Source organism: Streptopelia decaocto (genome assembly GCF_964273445.1).
Source record: "Streptopelia decaocto genome assembly, chromosome: 2".
NCBI classification, from domain to species: Eukaryota; Metazoa; Chordata; class Aves; order Columbiformes; family Columbidae; genus Streptopelia; species Streptopelia decaocto.
The window spans coordinates 41,035,033-41,062,393 of NC_138655.1; the positions used below are offsets into that span (position 1 = coordinate 41,035,033).

The following is a 27,361-nucleotide window of genomic DNA, read 5'->3' on the forward strand; positions in this document are numbered from 1 at the left end:
TTTCATAGCAGCAAGGAGTCGTGGGTGAGTTTCCCCAGCTGAAGTAACTGATCTGTATGTGTGGTTCAGGGTTTGGGTTTTTTTGAGGCTTTCAGATGATGCTGCTGTATCAGTGTCCTGCAGACAGACTGCACACAGTGGATCAAATGATAATCATGATGATAACCAGACTAGGAACACTACAGCTTGCTGCTCTACTTGTAGTACGCTGTTCAGTTACTCCTATAGCCCCACTGTCAACCCTTAATTTGGACTGTAAAATCAGAGCTTCTTCAAGCTGTGTTTCTGTTTTGTTTACAATGTGGTTTCATATTCCAAGCGCTCCTGGATAAGAGCATCATCCTTATACTGTAGCCGTGGAGGAGCAGGGGAACATTCAAACGCTAAGATTGCCTTCCTCAGGCTCCTGTCCAACACATGTCTCTCCCATGCTGGGTACCTGTTCCTGAACAGATCGATTTTAATGACAGACTCCTCAATCCTTGGTGGCCGGGATGAAGGTGTGGATGGTGCGGTGGGTCTCACCTGAAACACAGGCACACACCCATCTCTCTCCGCAAATTTTTGATCCCGCTCACTCGTGACACTCCGGTTGTTGGAGATGGACCGTAGAGTGTTTGTGGCCCCTTCGGGGGGTAGGGTGAAGGCAGTGGCAGGGTCCTCACAAGCACAGCTTGGTGACTGCCCAAACCTTGGTCCATTGGGGTGAAAGAAGGCATAGTACATGAGCATAAAAACAATGCCTGTTAAAAAGCTGCTGAACACTACACACAGTGCTGGTATGGCAAATGCATCAGAGATCGGTGGGGCCTTGTACAGATACCAGAGAGCACTCAAGGCGGTGTTTTCTAAAAGGATCACAAAATAGTAAATGAAAAGCCTACAGCGTGTCCTTCCTTCCTTGACATTGAACCAGCTGAAGATATAGATTATGCCAACAACCATGTCGAAAACTATCTCCTCCCATTTAGTGATGCAAAACTCTGTCTCGCAGTGGACAATCCAGAAGGTCATGATGCACCAGTGCAGCACGATGAAGATCCCAAAGTACAGCTGGAAAACCGAGGCAAACAAAGCAAAAGTAATGACCCGTGCTGCAATTGTGAAGAAATGCCAGCAAAACTGGATTATAACAGCCATATAACTGATGGGTTTCTTGTCATCACGGGAGTCACGAAGGGCCTTTTGGTAGGAGGCCAAAGCCCAAGCCAGGGATACGAGAGATGCTGCAGCAGTAAGACCTGGAAGGAAACAGGAGATGCTGTTAAGGCATAATTAGTCTATCAGCCCTTGGTTGAAACTGGTGAGATCCTTGCTGCTTTAAATGAGCTCTTCACCACTCACATAATTAAACCTTCTCCTCCTCCTTTAGCTCAGCCAGCACTGAGAAATGGACTTCTACTTCTGAGATGTCATTGTCCTTACAAGGCTGGATGCACACAAACAAGAGAAGCCAGCAAACTACACTCCAAAACACTTCTATAGCAATTTAATATTTGAAAAAAAATTTATTGACTCACAACTTTGAGCAAGTCAGGAATAGGTGTCTCTGTGTGATTTAACAGTATCTACTGTGGTTATAGTTTTAAAGAAAGAATATGAGTTTTCTGATTTTAATAAGTCATTAAAGAAGCCTAATAAAAAGCAATCAAGTCTTCTGAATTAAAATGTCAGCATCAAATACATATAAACTAAATCAATAATAATTCGAGTATAAATCTACATTTAAAAAAAACTAATGTTATTCTTGTTACACCAAAGTTTAAACTCTTGCTGGGGGAAAAATGTTGCCTATTTTGATATTTCCACCACTTTTAAAAAGAATTTTAAGAAGTAGAAAATATAAAAACTGTATTTTCTTCCAGTTAGAAATCAAATTAATTTTAGAAATGTTGGAATTTTCTACTGAATTAAAATTCCGAGTACAGATGCTCCTAAAGCAGGGAGTCGTGACTTAATGTTCGTATAGCCATTCTGTCTCCCATATATCACAGAATTGCCTATTTATGAGGCCTTGAACTACAGTATTTCTGGAAAACCTGTAAAATATTTTTCACAAAAAGAGTTCAATATAAAATTACTTCCATGAGATTTTAAAAACATTAGTTTTTTAAAAATAATTAATATTCACATGAAAATACAAAATCAGTAAAAAAATCCCACAACAACAAACCCTTTCTATGCTTATTTTGAGTGTGTATTATTCTGTTTTCCCCAAGTTTGATTGTTCTTGGTAGGTAAACTTAAAAAAAGAAGTTGCTCGGCAACTGAATCTAATTTTTAAACTAATCTGTTATTTCCGTGCACTACCAGAAAAATACCTTACGTTCCCATTTAAGCTGTAATATAGTTCAGCATAGTTATTGAAATTCATAACAGTTACATAGCATTCTGCTAGAAATGAATGATAATTCTTCTTTACTAGATGATTAATTTTGATTTACTTATGACTTGTATCCAGCTGCTTTGGATGGAAATGGGAATTGAAATGAAATGCAAAACCCCATCATTTTAACTGTATTTATTATTTAAATAAAATTGCAATAAATATGTAGTATACAGAAGAAAAATGTATCAAAGATTTTATACTTAAAACTGGTTTCTTACCAGAGCAAATTTTATATACAGTTAATGAATGAATTCATAAGTCTCAGAATCCCAGACTGAGAATTCAGCTTACTCAATTTCTAAACAGCTCCTTAACTTTGAACTAGTTATTAAAGTAAATCAAACTGGAATGAAGAAAACATTTCTTTTGTCTGCTTCTATAAGCTGTTTAATCATTTCAACAAGCATTGGTTCTGGATGCATATACAGTATTTTTCTTCTCTGTTCAATATCTTTCACTAAACCTAGCCATCAAGAATGTATTATTTAAATATTACACATTTTATGCAAATTTTTAAAATTCAGAGTAGTGAGTTTAAGTCTAAATACATCTTGCTGTTCACTTCTGGGGAAAAAAAAAAAAAAAAGTTTATTTTAAAACAGAAAAATGTAGGCTATGGAAAAAATACCTGATTCTCAAGGAAAAAAAAAATCTATTTCAGCAATCCATCAGCTCAACATGGTTTTTTTTGCTCAGTACATAGTACAGAGAGATTCATTGCTCTTCAGGAGGGATTGTGTTTGCCAGTTTTTCTCCCTCAGTCACTGGCAGGGTGCTAATTACATGATGAGCTCCCATGAATCCATGATTTTAAACCCCCTTTGTTTTAAAAATAAAAATAGTAAACAACCAGCAGAAAGATACAACAAACTTAGGCTTCCAGGGAAATATTTTTTTAAAAAACTTCATCATTTTTCTTCCCCCACAGATGCTTGGATGCCAAAACATCAGCGTTACTTCTGGAATCACGGAGGGAAAAAACGATCAGCAATGAAGACAGGAAAGAGACATGGTATAAATTGTTATTTTAATTTCTGACATGTATATTTGCTTTTCACACTGGACTGTCTTTCAGGGGCCGTTATCTTTGGAGACAACTGTAACAGCTGAAAACATAAGTTCTCATTTTCCTGTAGGAATGTTTTAAGAAAAAACACAGTCATTTCCCTTATGAAATGAAAATTTTGGAAAGGTAGATGAGTAGGATAAAGGATAAGAGAATCTTTCAATACAAACGAGCCACTCTGAACAAGAGCTCAAGAACAGCATTATCAGCACAGGAAATAATAATGTGAGGGAGAAATCCATATATTTTCTTTGCAAATCAAAATTTGATGATCTCACGCACTCCCCCAGAGGTTTCTACAGATATCATCAGTTTTGCATTAGGAGGTGTAAAATCATGCAATAATGCACACAGAATGTTCCAAATTAAATGTTAAAATTCATAGAAATTTCTGATGTTATAATGATAATTAATTCAGCCATTGTCTGGGACAGAAAGAAGCAAGTACAATAGCAAGGTGATTCTGTTATTTAAATAGTCATTAGTAGGAAATTATCCTTTGCTTTTACAGAGCGAACTCAGGAATATTGGTATACAGGAGAGAAAAGTAGACAAGGGGTTGTACAAAGGGAAATAACTGCCAGTTAAAGTATTATGTATCTATTCTCATGCTATTGGCAATGGTGTTAGGGATGCAGAATTAAAATAAGCCTAAACGCTTCATAGGCATCATCCATTTTTCTTATTGATGAGATGAAGCAGTAAAGAATTATTAAAAGTATAATAAATAATGAGAACAATAATGTAAAAGTGATGCAAATGGCAGTTTTCTAATAAAGAAATGTCACTGTATAAATAATTTGCTGGGAACGGTTAGAGATAAAGTGAATTATTGTAGCCCTGCATGGATAACTCATTAATTAGAACATATCAATGCATTGGCTGAGTATGTGTTTGTATAAATCCCTTTATCCATATTCCAAAAGAAGAAGTGAAATGAATTTCTATTACTATCAAGACAAACTTTAAAGGCAATAACATACCACTGGCAAAAACGAATGTCCTATAGACCTAATGGAAACCAAGCAATTAGTAATGATGCAAGTGGTTTAACTTCTGCAGTGGGGAAGGCTTATTCGCCACCGAGAAATGAACAGAGAAGACCGGTCTGTGATCTGTGTAGCCACCATTCATGAAGAACAAGCACCTGCCTGCTCAGCTGCAGCCTCCGCACTGTCTTTGGGTGCTGCAGCAACTTTCTGGTGTATTTGACAGTCTTGTATATCATATTTGGGGTCTTGATCTTACAAATTAAGATTATCTAGCCATTCTCAGTGAATATATACTCAAGAAACTGTATATTCATTCATTACAGACTGTTAAAAGTCCAGGGAATCAGGAATTCTGTAAAATGCCCTCGGGAAACATGAAAGCATGTTCCTGTTTCTTCCTTTTCTAAGCTTCACATTTTTATTGCAGTATATGATTTGGTCTCTAACATTCTGTCCTGACGAGGAAAGAAATACGGCCTTTGCATGGGAAAAAGATCACTTCACATATTCCATCAGACAAATGATGCTTTTGCTTGTTTCTAAAATGGACACCCGAAAAACTCTGCATAGCAGATGGGGAGTGTACTTACCTACTTCCAGCCCATCGATAATAGTCTCAATAGTGAGACTGGCCAATAATGCATTGTGCCAGGACAACTTTCTGTCAGGAACTAATTAGAATCTGTTTTGAGTGAAAAAGACAATTTAACCTCTTCTGTTAACTGTTTGCATTTCTTGATTATAGTGTTTATACAAAGGAATGACAACTTCGTAATCATAGATGAATTTAAGACAATGCACTTCCTGTCTGAAAACAAAGAACAGAATTGCCTTGATTGAGTTGTAATTTTAACTTCTTTACCTGGAAATGATTAGTTTCTCCATGTATTGGAAACGTTCTTGCTTTTTATAGAGTGTGGCATAGCTGTACTGGTACTTCAAATCTGATACATAATAGACTGCTACGAGCTACAGCTCATTAAAGACAAGATAAAAACAACATGAACATGACTTTCACAAGTGAGAGTAAACATGTATGAGAGAAAAGAGAATGTATATAGAGATGGATACACTCACAAATGTAATACTGCTTCAGGAACACGAGCTCAAATAGTTACAGGAGAGCCAATGAAGTTCTCTTCAACAGTATTTGTGAGAAATCTGACTGAAATGTTTTATTTGTGAGTAATCCAAATAGAATTGCTCACAACAGCTAAAGGTTTTCCATGTTACATCTCTGCTTGGCAATTCACAACTTAATTGTATCCTGCTGACACCTCTGCCTTTGCATTATGGTTCTCCCAATTGATTTAACTCTGAGGAAAGCAATTCAATGTCTAAGTGGCATATTTGATTTACTAGTTTGTAATTTTCTCCCACTCCCATAATATAATCCTTGGCTGGGGTGTAACTGAAAAAAATATGAGTCTCATTCTCACACTAATTTTATCTTAGTCCTGTTTTGTACTCGAGAGAGTAAAAGGCACATTCAGGTCCATACACTACTTATTTTTTTTTTCTTTTTTCTAATCACATCAGTCCATAAATCCTACATAGAATGAGTACATCTCAGGTCAGCTGGAAAACCTACAAATGAAAGAACTGATCAGAAAAAGTGCTCTTTGACATTCGATCTGATTTCAGAAATCAAACTCCTGCCAAAGCTTCTGTCTCTGCTTCATCCTCCTTTCTAAACTTGTACTCATCTCATCATTTCCAGGAATAAATTAATGTAAAAGTACGAATATCAAATGTAGTTGGTCATCTGGGCATGACAACATTGCCTGGGATCTGAGACTACAAAACATTTTTAAGGAAACCTATTTTTATGAGTTTTCTACCCAGCTGGAGAAGTGACATTATATGCATCCAAGCTTCCATGAACATTATATGCATCCAAGCTTCTATGAACCAAAGCCAAGGATCTCTACCATTTATAGTCTCCCTCAAGGCCTTCATTCTATAGGAAACAGTATATCATGACTGCATCCCTCCAGCTTCAGAAAATGGCATGCTATATTTACACAGCTTTTGCCATGCTGCTCTACAAGTATAGCAAACAAGCTTGACATTCACATGGAGGCCTTGCAGCTTGGCAAGGCAGTCTAGGAGCTTCTGCACTACTTTTTTATTCACATACAGTAGTATGGCAATGTATGACATGGTATACCTACTGTACTTCTGCATGGAAAAACTAGGAAAAGGTTCTTCACCCAGAGGGTGGTGAACACTGAACAGGCTCCCCAGGGAGGTGTCACCACCCCAAGCCTGAAAGTGTTCAAGAAGCAATTGGACAACACCCTCAGACACATGGTGTGAACTGTGGAGTTGTCCTACGCAGGGACAGGAGTTGGACTCAATGATCCTTGAGGGTCCCTTCCAACTCCGGACATTCTAAGATTCATTCTGTGTGGTTTAGTACACAGGATGCTTTACAAGATTCAAGGCAGCTTTTGATCATACCAGGGACCGTGTCTAGGTTCTCACCATGTGTTTCATGCTCATGAGTCTCATTCCCTGATCAATAATGTGAGATAAAACCTAAAGATGAAGCATACTTTTTAATGCTTTCCTATTATCAAAAGAGGTAACAATATAAACTCTTGCCCTCACCCAGGTTATTTCCTTCCCTGATGACTGCAGATGTAGCACTGTACTAAAGCATCCATACTGGAATCCATCCTTACAGCCTTAAGAGTCTACCATCAGGTTTCTTAGTTAGGGACATTTATTGTATAAGGATTCCTGTTGACACAGTCTTGCTGGCATATTTTGTTTTTCAGAAGAAGAAAGCACCACTAACTTAATGTCTGCAGCCAGGTCCGACCCCCTAAAATGTGTTGCATGCTGATTTTAGCATATCTTTCTGTATTCCAGGGTTTGTGGCCTTGTTGTCCAGGGCCATTCTCTATAAGTATCTTGCCAAAATAATCCTATTGCTTCCTTACCTCAGTGAGTTTGTCTTATACTAGCTGTCTGTCGTGATTTAACCTGAGCTAGTAATATAACTGTGATAGCCACTTGATCACTCCCTACTCCCCACCCCTAAATAGGGGAAAGAATCAAAAGGGAAGGGAGAAACTTTTGATTTGAGATAAACACAGTTTAATAAAATAACAAAATAACATTAATATACCACTGTTACTAATAATATATATTTAATAGAAATAGAATATAAAATAAAAGATAGTCAATGCAATTCCTCACAAACTGTCCACACCAAGCAGCCAGTTCTGGGAAGCAGCACCTGATCCCAAACAGTCGATCCCAGAAAGAGAAAAAGGCAGAAAAGTCCAGAGGCCTCTGCAAAACGGCAAAAGGCCAAACTAAAGAAAGTCCCTAACAGAAGTCCCCTGAACAGGTCTCCGTCCTGGTTCCAACAAAGAGAAAACTGGAAGATCCCGACCCTCCTTAAATATGAAGCATGATGCTAATGGAATGGAATATTCTTACTGATAAGTCTGTGTGTCAGTCAAGGTCTGCCCCATCTATGCGCCCCTTCCCAGCTGCCTCATATCTGTGGGCAGAGCTCTCAGAAAGTCTTTGACTACAGCAATTAAAAACATTAACTCTGTCCTGGGCTTTTATCTTCTTGCTCGCAAACTAAATTCAAACTATGACTGTGCTAGCTACAAAAAAGAAAGGTGTATAATAGTGAAGGAAAATTAGCTCATTTTCAGTCAGTCCAGCACACTGTCCTAAACCCTAGTCAAAAGCTTTCTGTGTAATTGAAACAAGCTGCTTGAGGTCAGAAAAGGACTTTTTTCATCTTTCTTAGGTGTCACTAGATCTGATTGTGCTTAGATGGAAATGGCACTTTACTGAAATATTCCATTTCTGTAGTTTTAGACTTTTAGACTGTTTTAGGCTTAGACTGTTGGCTGCCCACAAACATGGGAGTGACAGTGTTTGAGGATGAGTCTCTAGTCATCCACATTTCCAGTGTTTGCCACAGCCTGCTTTCACAACTGGGGATATTCAAGGCAATATTGATGGCTTCATCAGCTTGTCTGCCAACTTTCAGCTTAACTTTCTCCCACTACATACTGGGGTGGGGTCATAGAGCATAAGGGATGACACAAACTCTTTCTTGTTGAAATGTAAGTCAGATTTATGCCTGATATTACTTCTCCTAAGTGTTACATAATGCTTAGAGAACATGCTAGCATATACAGGAATAATTTCTCCCATCATTCCTTTCAGCTGCTTTCTGTAGACACTTCTGGTGAGACAACTTACAGCTGTTTCTTGAATTTGGCTCTCCACAACAACTTACTATTGCCCTGGAAGTCTAGAAACATTACATATATAAAATGTTAGTTTCAACCTTACTCATTTTACCTCCCCCTAAATTTTTTCCAGTGGTGGTTTGGATTCTGACCAGTCAACTGACAAAATGCTGGGTATCTTTAGCAGATTCTTAGGGGCTGTACCAGACACCTGCCTAATGATTTATCTCTTGCTGCACTCAAGGTCATATCCACCTTACCAAATCTGTTCGACATACTGTTAAGTTGCTTCCGCTGAACAACTATCCTGGCCTTTGCTTTAATCAGATCTACAGCTGAATGATGGTCGTAATTTTATCTCAAGCTAACATCAAGAACAGTTGCCTCTCCCCCAAACCCAAACTAAGTATTTTACCCAAATTTTGTTGTTAGTATCCCAAGAGTCCTTTTGGAAACTAGGAATAAAATCTACTACAGATAAAGAAAGTCAACTTAGCATGCAAAGACCACAAGAAACATGAAAGCTGGACTTCTGTCTTTCAAGAGACCACAATCAGTAATTCAGACCTTCTCTTTCTTCACAGTCAGCTAATGATGAAACGGTTTTGTGGGACAACAACTAAAGGCTTTGCTTCTTTCTCATCAATCTGTAGAAGTAACTGACTGTTTAAGATGCTTGAACTGAAGTCATACTGCCAGAATATTCTGGCTAAGGCCAGTTACTAGCTGACTGAGCATCCTGGGTGATCTCCTCCCTCACATTTTCCTAATATTATAACTTACAATTCGGGAGTCTTTATTAGCCACTAATCAAGTCCAGTCCTTCACAGGCAGTGAGAACCACCAGGTACTCACGTATGTCATGCAATCTGTGCGCTGCCAGGCTTGGCAAGACAGCATGAGATCATTTTGCCTGCTAGGAAGCTAAACTTAGATTTCTGTACTTTCACAGCTAGACTCCTTGTCTGTTAGGCAATTTGGTATCTTTATATTCTGGTGAAGTAAGTGCAGCATAAACATACCCACTGACTCCGGGCTCATTTCCATGATTTGTACATTTCTTCTTAGGCTAAAAGTGCTTTGGATGTCTTGAGGCTGCTGCAAGTAGCTTATAGAAATCAAGGGATTATTTGGAGACTGCAGCAATTCCAAGCAGAACAAAAGCCCTTCCATTAGCTCTTGAGGAGAATCAACATCATGATACCATAATGTTAAGCTAAAGAAAGGGCACCATCTACAGGAGAAGGCTCCACCTGCACTGCGCCATCCAATGCACTGCACATATGGACACCTTCCATAAAGTCAACGGCAGAAGCAGTAGCACTTCTCCCTGCTACCCAACAGGAGAAAAAGATATAAGCTGCTAGAGACATTAAAAATCCTGTAAAAACTTTGTGTCAGTCCACATTTCTGTGTTTTTACCTTTATGTTTCTGTTGAGCTTTCATTTTTGAGCTGCTGAGCTTTTTATTTTTTTTACTCATGCATCTTCTGAACAAAGCTTCTCTTGGTATATTCCACTTGTTCAGAGGAAGCAGTAACACGGTTTTTCATTCCATGGCGGCTGACAAGATCAACTGGAATTCTTTTATTGGTAACACTTTGGAAAAATATTCGTCAATTGAAAAAAAAAGTACACAGTACATTCACTGAGTGAATCCTATACTTGTGATAAAACAGGCACCTGAGTATTAAAAAGTTTTAGACAAGGGAGAAAACATTCTTCCAAGGGAGATTTACCTTCACTTTAAAAATGCACTTTTTTTTTTTTTTTTCCTATCTGACTTTATCTACCTTTGCTTTTCAGGCACCATTTTGGCTCAAGTTCTATAGAATTCAAACAACTTCAGCATAACATTTAATGTACATTCAGAATCTTAAAAGCCAAGGTTTCCAATTTTACACTTAGAAGCCCTTGGTACCTTTGAAATAGCATAATGTCAGGGCATCCTTAGAGATAATGCTTTTCTTTCTTTCTTTCTTGGGGGACAATATCTCCTTCCCTTCTCAATATGCAATGGTACTACAGAGGTCAGGGTATAATCTACAAAGAAGACTTGATGGTTACATGTGTTTCCAAGTAATTGTTTTTAAATTAATAGAACCTTAATGTTTCCAGTTATGTAAAAACTAAATGCTGGAAGAGAGGGAGATGTGGACTGTGAAAGCCCCATCATATATGGTCTTCAGAATGCGGGCTTAAAGCATTATTCCCGATAGCTCTAGGGCTCTTAATCTTCTGTATGGCTAAAAGAAGATCCATAGAAATGCCAAGAGCATGGACAAAACAACTTAAAACAAATTTTAAATATTTGAAGATGGTTTTTCTAAGCCTGAGATGAGCTGGTGAAAGATATGTTATCACTATTAAACAGGATTTCTGATGTGTTTTTCACCAGCACCTCACAAGCAAAACAGCTTGAAATGACCTTACTGGCTGCAATATGGTGGAACATAGCAGAAATAGCATCTGGTGGATCCAAACTCTCTCTCCTAATTATTTTTCTCAAGAGAAACTGAATATCATAGAATACACATAGCAGTATCACACTGGCTCTTGAAATGTCTGTTGAGGATTTTGAAAAGGAAGGGCTAAATCAATATTCCAAATACACCAGGTTTTACTACTACTACTACTACTATTATTATTATTATTATTATTATTGAAATTGCACTAGCAGTGGCCAGGATCCAACACAGAGAAGACTAGAAGTCAAGGCATGTTTTGACATGAAAAATATCCCAAATACCTTACACTGAGTCTTACTACAAATCAATAGCAGGGGACCAGGTCACTGACAACAAAACACTGACTCCATGCAGAAAGATAGCATGGGGCCATCACTCCCCTTAAATCTCCTTAAGCCATAAGTTTATGATTGGCTTTCAGTGGTTCATAGGCTCATATTGGATTTCTGAAAGGGGATAAATTTCAGCCTCATTAACCAACTTATATTTCTCCCACTTGCACACTAAAGTCAGTCTAAAGTTAGTACCTTATTTGACACAGTTGTTCTAAGAAATATTTTATATATATAGCATTTTTCTGTGTTTGCCTTTTAAGATTCACTATGCTCTTCATCTCTGAAATGATGCTGAGGATAATGCCTGATACGGTGCTCTGGGACAAAAGGCAATTAGTATCACTCCAAAAAGGAAATCGATTCAGCATTTGTGCAATCCCTCTTAGCAGAAGGAAAACTGGAGATGTCACCTTTTTCTGGTACATGATGCTATTTAAGTTTCCTTTGGATCAAGCTGAAATATTGTAGTTCTCACTGTTTGTTATGTTTCTTTCACTTTGAAAAACTTCAAATACATTTTCACAATAATTCACTAAATAGACTTACTTTTCTGTTACTGGAAAAGCAATCACTAACCTCCTCTCCTCCCTCCCAAAATAAAATCCATATTTTCTCCTGTTGTGCAGATAATGTAAATTGAAGCAAAATATAACTAACTGATTGCAATAATATTCAGTGTATTCTGGGGGCTCTGGAGTTTAATTCTGGTTCTAGCTCATGCCCAGCTTTGGATTATTTTAGAGTAATATTTATAGCTTTGTCTTCAATATTAATTACAAAGGTATTAGTTATCGTTAAGAAAGTTCTACAGCTATATCTCTACCTATCTCTGATATAGCTAGAATATGTCTATGTGACATATATATATGTAGATATTATTTGTGTACATTTTGTATGTACAGAATATTTAGATCTATATACTACATACGAAGAGATAAACTGGCACAATTTGAAGACTCCAAGCAAAATAATGACTCAACATTTCCTCTGAAAAGCTTTTTCAATACTTATCTGTGGTTTGTGCCAGAAAGTTGCACCTTGTTGCAAGATTAAATTAATCTAATTTCAGTTTCTGGAGCTTGCCTAGAAGATTGGAAAAGCTTCCCTGGCTCCTGCATTGAACATTTTTTTCCTGTAAAAATACCCAGAGAGAGTGACTGAATCACTTTTTCAATCTTTTCCCAATATTCTGGGCTGATCAGTTCCTTTAAGATTTTTATCCCGATGGCTTATTGATGGCCTCTAGGATCATTTTGTTCCTCTCCTTTGATCTCTCAGTAGCTCCATCCTCCACGAGGTGTGAGTCACAGAACAGGGCATGGGCTTTTATCAATGGTATTACTGGTGGTGTTCACAGTGGCATGCTCACTTCAATGTGTCTACTTCATATCTTCCATCTCCTAGATCTATGGATCAAATAAGGCTCAAAGCCACAACTTGACACTGACATCTCACAAAAAAAGCTCTTCTCCCTGCTGACTGCTACACCATGTTCTGAATTACTGGTTTTTAAGACAGAGATTTTCCCATTTTACAGGTGTAGTCTGTGATTCTGATTGTCAAATACTCCTTTCTGTATTAAAACATAATTGGATGTGATAATTTTGTCCAAATGATTCAGATCAGCCTGTGATGGTACCTGTCCTATGTACTATTGACTACACTCACACCTCTGTGCAAAGCCTGGGAAAACAACCGGTCACTGGAAACTCAGCCAGCAAATATTACATATCATCATTCATAAAGCTATCAAACAAGATGAGAACAAGGGCAAGTATTTGGTAGGTGTTTCTGTGCATTTCCACACTCATTCTTTCCTAATTTTCACATCCATCTAGATGACAGATTTTTGTTAACTTAATGTGAGCTCTACTCAATCCTGCTTCAAGATCTCATATGAATTTAAGTCCCATGGACTTTAAAAAAAAGTGCATTATTCATTATAGTTGCTGTCATCATTCTAACTTGTAAGCTTGTCAATGAAAGATAAGAGGTCTGGGTAACAAAACCGGTGTTCAATAAAAAAGGGTTTGCAGAATTCTACTATCTATCTTCTAATTCTTTGTTACTTCAGTATGCAGTTGACCTTTCTATTACTTTATACTGAATTAATGTCAGGCTAATCTACATTTATTTTTAGCTCTGTGCACCTTTTCTTTTATAATTTTTAGATTTGTTTCTTTACGCATCTGCACATCAGTCTGTTCCATAGTAGCTTTTCAGAATGACCAACTGATTTCAACAGAATTTGACACAGAAACAGACATCTCAAAACCACTAAGTTTTGTGAAGTTCAGGGCAAACAGCAACTAGAGAAGGGCCCAAAGATGTGTTCCCACTGAAAGCAGAATTCAGGTATTTTTATGCCTGAATTTTAGGCATTTTTATTCCAAAAGCCAGGGACCAATTAGTAAGTTAATAAACATGTTCCTGGCAGCTGGCAAATCCACACAGATATAACTTTGAGCTAAGCCCAGCAGATATTGCCTCTTACACATCCAAACCCAAAGTATAAGAGAGAACTGGGAAGAAAGCAGTGAGTGAACAGTGCAGTGTCCAGGGGGATTTGAGGAAAAACTCGAGATATTTTGAGGGCTATGGTTAAGAGCAGGAGTAGGAGACACTGTGAGAAGCCTATGAGGATATTATATGTTTATTCCTACAATAGATATAGAAAGGAGTCAGTAGGAAATGTGGCTTCATTATTTTTTCTGCTTGAAGAACCCATGAAATTATATTAATAGGCACTCTGTGTATCTGGAATTCACCTACTTCTCCAATATTTTGTTAAAAGTGAATGCTTCAGTGTCTATAGACATTTGCAACAGGGTCTGCTAAGCTGGAGACAATACAGTTTAGGCTGGAAATAGAATACAAAGAGGGCACTGTAGCTGGAACTCAGAGACTCAGATTATGTTTTAGAGATTACTGAACATCTACCTCAAAAAGCAAGTCAATGGGTACTAGTTTTACTGCAGTGTGACTTTCAGTCAGGTTCTTTGCAGACACAAGGCGGGAAGTGGCAGTCAGCTGCATATCTACTATTTATTTGATGTATTGGTTTGTTGATATGGTGTGACAGCAGATTAACAAGGCATGTTTTCTGACTCTTAAGGTGATCAAGAAGTTAACAATTTCCATCACTGGCAAATTTTTACAAATAGGAAACTATAACAAAGCATTCAACCTGCACTAGTAACCTAATAACACTAAATATTTTGACACAAAAATCCAGTCTTCTGAAAAACAGCAGCAGGAACAACAACTGTTAAAAGCTCAGAAGCACTAGCTCTAAATCTACTAGTGAATACACCAGACCAACAAAATGCCCCCACTCTGGTCCACCTTAATCATTCTGATTTGGAGAGGAAACAGGGTAAACCATGTGCCCTTCATTAGGGGGTTGAGGATATGCTATTTCCCTTCAACTTTGGTAGTTGTTTCAATGTGCAACAGTGACTGACTCTTCATTCAGCCTGCAAGAAAAAGTTTATCCCTGCTACTACTACACTTAGATAACTTGTCCCTCTCAGTCAATTAAAAACATAGGTATTCCCTAGAAAACAGGGTTCATAGAAAGCCCTCTGAGCCATGCCACAAATACACTAACAAAGAATTAAAACCAGTACCATGACAAACACACATCACATGTCAAGGTTTGAAAGGTAACCTGTAAACACACATCAAAGAATTCACATTCCCACTATAGCAAAAAAAAAAGTGTCATGATTTGAGTAAGTGATCTTCCACAGAAAGATGAAGTAAATAAGCAAAAGCTTTTTTTACAATTGCAGTTCTTATTAGAGCAAATGCAAAATAACTTCCCTGAAACACTCAGGCACTGGTAGGAAAAAAATATTTCACATTAATCAGGAATCCATTCATTATGCAGGTAGATTGCATCTACCTGATTTAATGTTAGGATAGCAAAAAAAGCACTATATTTTGAGATATTAACACTGAATTTGAACTCTAAGCACTTTATGGCCTGGTTATATCCTAATGAATTTAACATTTTCCTGTTACTATTACTGACTATCTAGGAACAACATATTATGGACATTGATAATAGTTTAGGAATAAATGCAACACTTGCAATGACCTAGTATACTTAAATTATTAGTATTATTATTTACTTTCATTCTTAATCTAATTTGGAAGGCAGGGGACAGAGATTTTTTTTTTTGTTTAGAATTAGAATAATATATGAGTACAAAGATCTAGAACTTTTTCCTTATTCTGTTTCTGAAAAATGAGGTCTACTGATGTGCAAGAGTGTGAGTCAATTTATGCTTTCTCAGATACTCAATGCCTCCTTCTACTGCCACAAAATAACCATCATCAGCAATATCGCATCCATTTAGTTTCCACACCTTTTCCTTCAAGTGCTGCTGCCCCTAAAAGTCTTCAGCATCACCTGCCTTGCAAATGTTCTCCCCTCCCTCTTTGTCGCCTCACCTGCAAGGCTTTCAAACAAATATTTTCGCCAGGCTCTTGATATTTCTTGCTTTTCAACAGGTTCCCAGCCCCTATATTTGTTTTCTCTAGAGGTGCCCTGAACCCTCAGCCCTGTATCCTCCTTTCCCACATCTACTTCACCTGATGTCTCCACTGTTTCATGGCTGTCCCGGCACCGGGACAAGGCATTCAGGCTTCTGCTTGTAGGTACAGCACCTTGATAGCTGAGGCATTGAGGTCATCACTATCTGGTTCAGGAATGCATCACAGTCCACCATAAAACCTAGACAGCTACCACTTCAGGCATGCCTCTCAGCTCACTGCTCTGGTGTCCAGCCTGTACACAGTCACAGACATGTCGTTCCCATTTGTTATTCTTCAGCCTTTCCCCCACGTCAGCTCTTTTTCCCTTAAACATCCAGTTCTGTCAAAACCCTGTTAAACAACTGTGTTCTGTGGTTCCCCCCCGCATCAAGTTCTCCATACAACAATGAATTCCATAGGAAATTAATATTCTTGTTGTAAAGAAAGTGTAGTTTTATTGACTGCTTCTTGATGTCATATTGAGGACAAAGGCCTGCTTGTGGGGTTAACTACCAAGTGAGCAAGAGTATTCACTGCTTCTTACTTTTTCCTAAGCAGCCCTCATTATCTAGGGCAGGTGTGTCAAACTCATTTTCACCACGGGCCACATCAGCCTCGAGGTTGCCTTCAAAGTGCCAAATGTAATTTTAGGATTGTATAAATGTAGGAGTAGGATCTGGGGCATTTCAATTCACTTTCTTCTGTTCTGACTAACTCTCCTGCTTGCTAAATTATGTCATCTGAATGACCTCTGCACTGTGCCTCTATTCATTTTTATTACCTCTCTTTCTCATAATGAGGTGAGAAAAACCTGCATACAATAGTTAAATAATCAAGGTAAAGTGCCGTCAAATGCAGGAATACATTTGTAATTATTTGCTGCCACATTGTATTTCTGTCTGCATTAAAATAATTTATGCTATTCACAGAGTATCTGGGCCCATAAATTCATAATTTAATATTAAAATAGATAAAGTTTTAGGCACGATCTCAACACACCATCACAGTGCAATTGCAAGAGTTCATGAACTCTCTATCTCAAAGGCTTACAGGAAATGTGAGTGATGTTCATGCAAAAGATTTGCCTGTCAATATTCAGTTGATAACACACATTATTTCTATCCCTAGTAGAAAATTCCATCTCCTTTATCTGGCCTGAAAAGGGGACAAAATTTCCCCTTATGGCTCCATTGTATTCATCTAAACTATTCAAGCTAAGCAACATATTAGGTCCCAGAATGTGCGTATTCCTGTGAATGAGATATTTTAACAATGCTTTGCAGATCTAACACCTTTTTTTAAAATATTTTAGTATTCTCAATAGTCATTACATTATTCTTAAAATAGCTCACGAAGAATGTCAGTATGACATCCATTTTCCTGATGGATGAACCAGAGAAAGAGGAACTGAATAATTTGCCTGGAATATCAGCATACAAAACCTTTTCAAGAGGAGGAACACAGAGGTTTTAAAGCAGAGTCTGTTAGCCTCGCCACAAGGAACATGCCTTCAGTGGCACCTCAGTACCACTTTGCAGCAAACTCCTTGGTCAAACTTTCAGATGACAAATTAGCTGTTTGTGCTTGTCATTGGACTTGAGCATCATTACAATTGATGCCCACACTGGAAAAGCCAGCCTATCTGCATAGAGCTGCATCTTTGGAAAGTTGTTTCCTGAGTGATCAGGTTACCAAAAAGATAATCAATTTGTGTGTTTGGGAAGCCACTTGAGTTCCATTCAACCTAACAAGAACAACTGGGCTTTGAAAACAGGTCTCAGCAACAAGGAGACAATGTTTTCAAATTACCCTTTAACAGCACTGGGCAACCACAGGGATTTCATTCTTATAAGCACGTGGCTAGAACAATTGCAGTTCAGAGGAACCACGATTAACTTTTCTCAAGAGCTATATAAATTAAACCATCTTATCAACTTACCAGCTTTCTACATCCTAGATGAAGAAGTGCTTGGTTTAGCTTCTCTCAACTGCAGCTGAAGTTCTGTGCCTGTGCTCACCTGAAACAGTGTTTAACCCTGAACACTGGCACACCTTTGGGTGAGCCTGAGAGAAATTTTCTTGGAGCTTTTCCAGCCTTAGATGCCATTCACAAGATTATTGCAGCAGTGATAGATTTGTTCAAGTCTTCACATTTGTGCAAACAAACTTCTAATGGGGTTCATGCTAATTCACTGGCAATAACTGTTAAATAACCTAATTCTTCTTAGATTAGTTTTACAGAAGTGTAAAATTTCAGTAATTTTCCTCATCTGAAAGAGACTCAAGGACCTGGTATTTATGAGCATAAATGCTATGGATCATCGGCAGAATCTGATTTGCTAAATCCTTATGGGTCTTTTGAAAACATCTTCTCTGATATACTTAGTGCAGTTATTCAATCAAACACTGTGACTAGAATTTATTATTTCTGGCCAATGGCACATTCCAGCACAGTCACATCTGGTACTTCTGTAGTTGTTGCCATAGGGTATATACTCTGCTGTTCAAATAGCAATTTAATAGCAGCATTGGCTAAATAGGGATATTGGCTTAAATCCATATTTTCTGAAATATTCAAGATTAATGGAGGCAAAGATTTGCTACTTGTCTTTAAAAAAACACTTCGCATTTTTAGAACAGAAATCAAGCACCAATTTTATTGGCATATTTGTAAAGTAGAATATTAACAAATTTCCCTAACTCTAAAAAAGCTAATGTATACTAGGTATCACCAACCTGAACAGAATTATTACTGCATGGTAATAATGTCCTCAAAATAGAAGTCTATAATGTGAGCACTTAAGCTCACATAATGAATGCAAGGCTATCATACATTTATTACTCTGCACAGTGTATAATTACAGAAAATATTCTGGACTTGCAGTTTCTCTATTGTTGGACTGTTTGGTAAACTTGACTGGCAGCTTCTCTGTTAATTTTTTTTTAACCAGCAGGGAAACAAGTCGTGCAGTCACTTTGAGTGGCAGCTAAAGAAAACTGACTAATAAGTGAACATCCCACACTGCATTTTAAAAATGCAAACACCATCCAGAAAAAGGAATTGAAGTAGCCAATTTGTATAATAAATGACTTTGTAAGACATGCATGATAACAGACATGAGGAGAACTGGGATGCCAATCCTGGTGGCCTGCAGGCAACAGGCATTCACAGTGCAGCACAGGATGGCTTTGCATCCCAAAAGGCAGACTTCACATACCTTGGCTAAAATGCCGGTTAATTAAAGAAATTAAATAAATTGTTAATATAATTAGTTTGCTCATTTTTGGTTTCTTAAGATGAAATTAATTAAAGCACCCTTTGTGCTTTTGAAGACAAATGCTTAAATAATCACACATATTTGTCATACGAAATGTAAGTCCTCAGCCCTCAGAGCAGCTGGAGAGTGGAATGAGGGAGTTTGTCGATACGTTAACCTGGTGTAAATTAAAGCAGATTGGAGGTGGCTGTCATTTGACTTTGCTCCCAGTAGTTTTAAAGGACTATTGATTCAGTTGATGAGCTTTGGAGGAGTGTAGACACGTCACCTTTCCTGGGGCCATGTTCTTTGCACAAGAGGGAGCAGCTACTCACCTTCCAGAACATCAGGGGATCATTGCACACTGGAAAGCTCTCCTGTAGTCCCTAGCTGGGAATTAAGGGCTGCTCTGTGGTGGGAGTGATTGCCTGTGCTTGTGAAACAGGTCAGCGTTTCAAGCAATACAAGGATCTTCCCCCAGTTACAAAGCATCAAAGCCACAGAAAACCATCTAAGCTAAATGTTGGAGAGAGAAGAGGGTGAGGGAAGGAGGAAAGAAAGTGGAGCAAAGGTTTAACGGGTTGTAAGCAACTAGATAAGAGTTGTGATTCTTTCTGTAAAGAAAAATAGGCCTCTCCAGAACTGCTTTCAGTACAGGCACACAGACACAAGCGAGGAAAAGAGTACTGCAAAGGGACATAAAGAGCTGTTTCTTCATAAACTTCTCTTTCTTGTGCTGACTGTACTTGCCAATGTTTCACCTTACGTGTAAAACTCTTGTTTGCTGAATGGTGACCCATGGTACAACAAGGTGCAAAAGCAAAACATAACACAGTAGAGTTTGAGTTGTTAAGTGCAGCATAAGAAAGATTTTAGTTGAAATTCGTGAAAAGTTCTGGTTCCAGTTTCAAAAGTAACTCAAACTTGGCTCTTTGCCAGTATTTAGGCACTTAACCCCCCTGATGTCAGTGGGAATCAGACATCAGAGCCCTTCAGATGAAATCCTATGGGCCAAGATCTCCACATTTAAAAATAACATTGACACTGAGTTGCTATAAGACCCCTACTACAGCTCAAAATAAACCCTTATGTCGAATCCTCAGTGCCAGTTCCAGTTCAAGTTGGAAAGCTCTTTTGAACTTCGGAGTGTAACACTGACCATCACCAGTCACTCTTCCTCCTCTGGCAGCGTGGGTAGGGATTATGCAATTATGCAGATCTCAGGCTTAGGATGTCCAGAACCACCAACCTCACAGCTCTTTCTTCTTGTTGTCCAAGTCTTTATACTTTCTTTGTGGAAGAGCTCTGCACTGCAAACATGAAGCACTTGTGCAGCTCACTATATTAAGCGTGTGGAAAAGGCTATTGCGTGGTCTTATTAAGGGTGGGCTGATGTTTGCAGTTAATATCAGGGTTGATATTTTTTATAAAAGTCTAACTGGTGTATCCTAAATGCCTTATGTACCTAGGATTTAGGTGCTTCTAATTTTTTCATTGCTTTACAATGAATGTCATAACTAGGCCTTAAAATATAATTATTGTTCCAAGACTAGCGTGTAGCAACAATGTCCTAATGTAACACTAACTTCTATCCCTGCTTTATAGCACTTCACAATTCGCAATTGGCACCTTAGAAGTAGATGCTGCAGTGACTTGTGCAGAGGCAAAACCAGATTCAATGTCTCAAGTATTTCCTGCCAAAGATGCTTCTCTACAGTTTTTGAACTGTGAAGATGAAAGAGTTTTGGAAACGTAACCTGAGGGCACGCTGACCTGGTCCCTTGCTGAGGACATACTTACTGCCTGTCTGGGAAAATTACACGTACACAGGGTATAGAAAAGAACCCAACAAGTAGACATGGCCAACTTTTCTTTTTAATTAACAGAATACAGAGGAACAGAAGGGGCAGTAATATATCAAACTGTTCCACAGATGTACAGACAGCTAAAACATCAAATGGCAAACCTAGAACACATTTAAAAATCCTACCCATGATTGTGAGAGATGAAATTATTATTGCCTGCTTACTGCTTGTGATTATCCTGTGCAATCCAAAGAAACAGTGTCCCATAACTTTCTTTTTCTTTTTTTCTTTTTTTTTTTTAACTCAAAAAGATTTCATAACGTGTCCAACATACTTCAGGAATTTCCAAGTTTAACTGTCAAACTGTACATGACATCATGACTACTTCTCTGTGGTAAATATAGGCTTTTGATCAGCAGACTGTCAACTGTACTTATAAATAAGTCAATGTTCCTAGAAACACATCTAAAGGCCATACGTAGAGGTTGTGCCACAGTACTGCAGTGCTGCAAAAACTGGTCACATTTGGAGGTAAACAGTTTTGAAAGGTTAACCCTCCTCGGCTGTGATGTGTTGTGACATCCTTACTGGCTGCTGACAACACCAGAGAAGAAGAGCTGTGGGTATGTCAGGAGAGGAGACAGCTGCTTATTTGGATGAAAATTTACAACTTAAAGTGCTAGGATAGAAAATACACAGGATATTGTAGGAAGGTCAATGATGTGGATGTGAAGACTGGGAATAGGCTCACAACTGACTTAATCCTGAGTGAGTTGTATGCCTGAGATCATTAATATTTATTCAAAATAATGAATTATTTATACTAGACAGTATGTAAATATATTTATTGTAAATATATTTTTAATACAGTATTAGTTAAAAAATGTAAGACTTCAAACACAGTCACCCTAGACAAGCATGCAAAAATCCTCCAAAATACTCTCAAGGTCTAATTTAGTGCAGACTTAAAATAAACATGTCTCACACTCATCTGTCCTCTGACAATCTCCTAAGCAAATATGAGCTGCGTGTTAGTAAATCCAGTTTGTGATGCACTCCTATTCCAGCTAATAGAGCCTACACTTTCAAACAAACCTCTCAATTAGAATCTCCTCAATATTTATGGCAGAACCTCAAATACCCTTGTAAAGTATTATGATGTATCTATTCTTATTTTTATAAATTAAAAATGGAGACATATGTAGACTCTGTTAAGAAATATAGTTTATTTAAGCAGTTTCTTTGATACTTCAAGCATGGATGAACCATCAGTTCATCTCATTCCCTCCATGTAGCCAAGTTAGGTATTTTTAGAAATCAAATGCAATCTGATTCAAGTCTCTGTGCTTGGTGTAAGGTATCTAGGTAAAACTTAATGGATAGTGATATACACACAGTCAGACCTTAATTTCTATGAAACTGCAGCTGTCCAAACCAACAAATGACCTTTGGGAAAAGTTGCAAAATTAATCAATTTTCCCATGTCTCTGTTCCTTTGTTTCCTACAAGGCTTTATTTTCTCTTGCTAAGAAGAACAGATAATTCCACAGTTGCGAATATTTTATAGAAAGCATCATACTTTTTTCACTTAAGCCCATCAATACATCTTCAAGTGCATGCAGTGCCTTGATATTTCAGAAAGCATATTCCATGGACACAAAAATATAAGAACAAAATGAATGAAAAAAACCCACCCAGCAGATATAGTATAACTAATAATATCAGTCACATGTAGTCCAAGGTAAATATATAAGACTTTGTTAATCTCTAGTGAATGAAAGAGAAAAAGCTGCAGGGCAATGTTTATATAATCTTATTCATGCTAGATAGCATTGTCCTGTTCCCATAGTAGCAGCACTACTCAGGATCATTTTAAGGATACCAGAAGCTGTACTTACTGACACTTAATAAGCTTGAGAACACACAAAATCCATTTTCATGTAAATGTGTTGTGACGGTCACAAAAGCATAATTCAGAGAGGCAAATAACCTGTCCATGGCATGTTAACTCTGTGCAGAATCAGATGATTGTTCACCTTGCTTGTCATACAGGAATATAATAGCAATAGTATCTGGTCATTAAAGACATTGATAAAAAGGAAAAAGCATTCACCTATGTTCAAATTTACATATTTTATTTCCTTGTAAGGTGTTTTTGTAAACAGTCTAAAAATAAATCAGTCTTGTCAGAAAGAAGCCTTGAAAGAAAATGTTGCCCTTTAGGGTTGCTAAAAGAGAAAGTAAATTCAAAAGAAAGATGTTCTGCCTTGTGCAGGCCAAACCAGAAGAACCAGTTAATTTCATACAGGCAAATGCAGGATTACCATTGAAGCTAAGTCATCTCCAGGGTCTTCAGACCTGTCAGTATGGTGCGCGGTCCTGCGTTGCAGCATATGACTGAGACTGTGCAGCTCTGCAGCACCATGTCCCTGTGTATCCATGTCCCCATCACTTTTCACCTAATCCTTCTGGCAGGCTGTGCCAGCTCACACAGCTTTACCTGAGCGTGACTGACTCCATGGTGGCTTTAAGGCAGCATCCTCAAAGATAATGGTCCTGACAGGACCATAGTTGAGGTTAGGATAGGTTTAAGATGGCTGATGTAATTTCTGCAGGAGTCGATACCACCCTTTAGGCAGAGGAATTTGGGTGATGGAAACCTAGGTCTTGCTGCTAAGAAGTGATAAGCACTGAGGAGCCCTGCAGGAGTAAATGTTTGTTTATTTAGCTGATAGAAGTATTAGAAACCCTATAATATGTAGACTGCTGGTTCAACAGACACAGACACCATCTTGTAGATAATTTCCTACTTTGACAGAGTCTTTCTAAAGTACCCGATTACTTGTAAAGGACAGTGGTGGGTGACTCTTTTTTTTTTTTTTTTTTGTTAATAACAAAGCAAAAGAGAAACCTCTCTCGTACATAAATACCAATGAAGAAAGATTAAGAAGATAGGAGTTGCCACACTGGGTCAGGCAGAGGTCCATGAAGACTTGTATCTCTGGCAATGGCCCAGATCAGTTACCTAGGGGAAAGTACACAAACAGGACAGCCATACTCTCTTCTTTCCCAAAATGTGGATTAATGTTTTAGCTACTTTAAATTCTCTTGCTCTCCTATGACCACTCCCAGCTTCTCTTTGGACTTGTATAACATTTATTGCTCAGAACATCCTCTAGCAAGAAGCTCCACATCTTAAATACAGACTCTATGAAAATCCACATCTGTTTATTCATTCGGAACCTACCATCTGCTTAACTTCCCTTCTTAGTCATCAGACCTGGTACCCAAAGAAATCACAAACCACTGGTCACTCCTCATTGCACTCACAAGTTCACATTTGGTAGGCATAATTTTAGCTTTCAGTTTTCAGAAAAGGCTGAAAACATGGCTAGTATGTGTCCAATATCTTCCATATAAGAGCACATCTTCTTTTGTTCTCCTTAGTAGAAGAGCTGCCTCTAGGACAAAGAAGAAACTGCAGAGCTGAATCAAGCACCGTAGGATTGACTCATCCCTGGTATAGAGTGGACAAAAGCCAACGCTAGGTTTTTCCTGCTGCATAGTGGGCTGTTCCAGGCAGAAAGATGAGGGAGAAAATGACACAGCTTTTCAGTAAACTCCTTAACAATGAGACCAAACCAAAATATCTGCATGTATAATACTTTTCTTTCTATGTATTTATTAATCTTCATTTTTATTCACTGTAATCAGTGGTGAAATAGTTAACAGAATAGGCTCAGTTCAGTAACTGCCACTAAACACCTGAAAACCCATGGACACAAAGGAGGTTATTCACAGTGCTCAACATCATTTTTTCAGACTTTCTGCAAACACAGACACACATCACTTTCTTGATCTGGAGTTGTTTTAATTTACTTCATTACTATAGGGACTGGGAACTTCAGAAATAACTAAACTGAGATTCTAGTGGATAAAATGTCAGACTCAAACAAGAGCAAGTTACCTTCCAACTCATCTGAACAGAGCTTCTGGCAGGAGCAACAGAAGCTTTAATGTGAGACTTTTCTTACTTTATTCTCAGTTTCCAAGTCTGTACAATTCTCACAGCATACACTAAGACATCAGACACATCCTGTTGATGAAGGAAGATACTGGAAGAAAATCAGGTCTATTTAAGTCAATAGACACTCATGTATTCTTTATAGACACAAGAAATAAAATGGTAAAATGGAAGCCTGCAACACACCAGTTGCTCAGTGTTGCTCAGTATCTCTGTTTATGAGCCAATGAAGTCTGAGGTGTCAAGACTGCTGATGTCACCTACAGGAAGAATAAAAGAGTTAAGAAAGCAGTTGAAAAGAAACACATAATTTGAACATGTACCTTTTCAACAGGCTGGCATGGGAGGCAAAAAGAAGCTATTAAGCCTGTTTACCTGAACTTCTTTTATTACTAGGTTATCTTTTCCTGCTCCCTCCAAAAAATAAAAAGAACGGAGAACTGAACTCTGCTTGTAATAGGAGCAATTATGCTGAACTGGCTGAAGAAGATGGTGAAGTCAACAAAATGTGTACAGGACCTGCTGCCCTCAAAGTCCCTAAATGCTGCTTACTTGGACAATTGTCCTAGAAATAATTTTGGCAATTAAATAATTTTTTTAAAGTATTTTCCGTAGAGTTGTTAGGGTATTGTATCATGAACCAACAGTTCCAATTGGCTTTGGAAAGTATTGGTGACATACACTTTAGCATTAGAGCCCACGCAACCAACATCTTTTTCCCGTAGCAGTTCCATGCATGTATTTCTATCAGTTATATTGGAAATTTCCCCACTGGTTTGCAGAGGGGCTCTATGTGTTTATGTCATAGGGACTGAAACTGTCACTGTTTTCTTGGCAATGAATGTGAGCTTGGGCCTTTTTTGCATTGTTTCTCAGAACATGATCACAAGTGACGTTCTGGAGTAACAGCAATGTACACTGTGGTATATGCTACCAGCTGAAAATATGTACAGAGAATATATATCTATTCAGTGTATATATATTATATATATATATAATTTTGTAAAATATATATATTCAATACGTTGTACAGCACATACTAATGAATACTAAAAAAACTATCTTGGTAAGCCTTGTCTGTAACTTAGGACAGAAAAGAGCCCTCAACCTGGAATAATCTAAGTTATTAACTTCGGTTGAATGGAGTCTGAATGTTTTGCTATTTGAAGAGAACGCAATGCTCTCCTTAGTTATGGCAGCCACTTGCTCAACACATCAATTTTATTCTTATAAAGAAATACAGTTCTTCAGCAGAGGAAATGGTGTGTTGCTGATGTACTTGCACTGCCTAAATGATGTACTAGATGATGTAATGGAAGTTTTCTTTTATGGTGACTGAGTGTAGCAATCAAAGCCTTTGTACAAAGGCAGGTTTAGATTCTCTATCAGACAAGTACCGACACATTTCAATATAATTTCACTGAAGGTATCTTGTAGAAAGTTAGTTTTGTTCTGCTTCCTTGTTTGCCAATAGTTGCTGGCCAGACCAACTCTGATTCATGGGTCATAAACATATCTTTCAGTCAGTTGATAGGACATGTTTATATCAAAAACATATGTACAATTCATTGCTTTATTATGAAGAACTATTAATTATTACATTCTTTAGATTCATAACATAAATAAGTATCTGCCTCATGGTCTGAGTATAGTTTAATATAATATATTTAAATATATATAATATATAATATATATAATATATATAATATATATAATATATATAATATATATAATATATATAATATATAAAACATATTTTTATATATATAAATTATATATATAATAATTTTACAATACATCTAGTCTCACTCACTCAACAATAAATGCTCTGAAAAATAAGAAATTAAATAAAATCCTAGGCAGTATACCTAGCTCCCTTTATAAATACCTTATGCTAAAGTTGAGCTTTCCAGAGAGTTTGTAAGATAACTAACAAAGGTCTTAATGGATCATGTATGACACAGTTTAGAGCTCAGAAGTTCATCATGAAGAGTATTTGCCTGAATGCACCTACTCATGTCAATGGAGTTGCAGTGCTTCAGCAATACCAGCTGCAGCAGTAAGAAACAGTTTGCACCAAATTACTCAGCTTAGAAGTGATAACAGCTGTTGTTCTGGCATGTTACTTGAAGGAGAGAACATGGAAAAGTTATTCTGGTATCCATGCCAGCTGTGTGGTACATGAGAAGGTGAGAGACTGAACCCTGCAATGATAGCAAGAGATTGCACTTAAGTGGCCACCTAAAAGTGAAAG

At 37.7% G+C, this 27,361-nt stretch overlaps 1 protein-coding gene across 1 annotated transcript in view; it reads right to left on the reverse strand.

Moving 5' to 3' along the window:
* Positions 1-294: 294 nt before the first annotated feature.
* XKR4 (XK related 4) overlaps positions 295-27,361 on the reverse strand; it is a gene marked incomplete at both ends in the record, with an annotated part of 224,122 nt that continues 197,055 nt past the window's right edge. The window contains one exon of the mRNA XM_082043845.1: positions 295-1,241. Coding sequence (XP_081899971.1) covers positions 295-1,241 — 947 coding nt within the window. The remainder of the gene's footprint in view (positions 1,242-27,361) is intronic.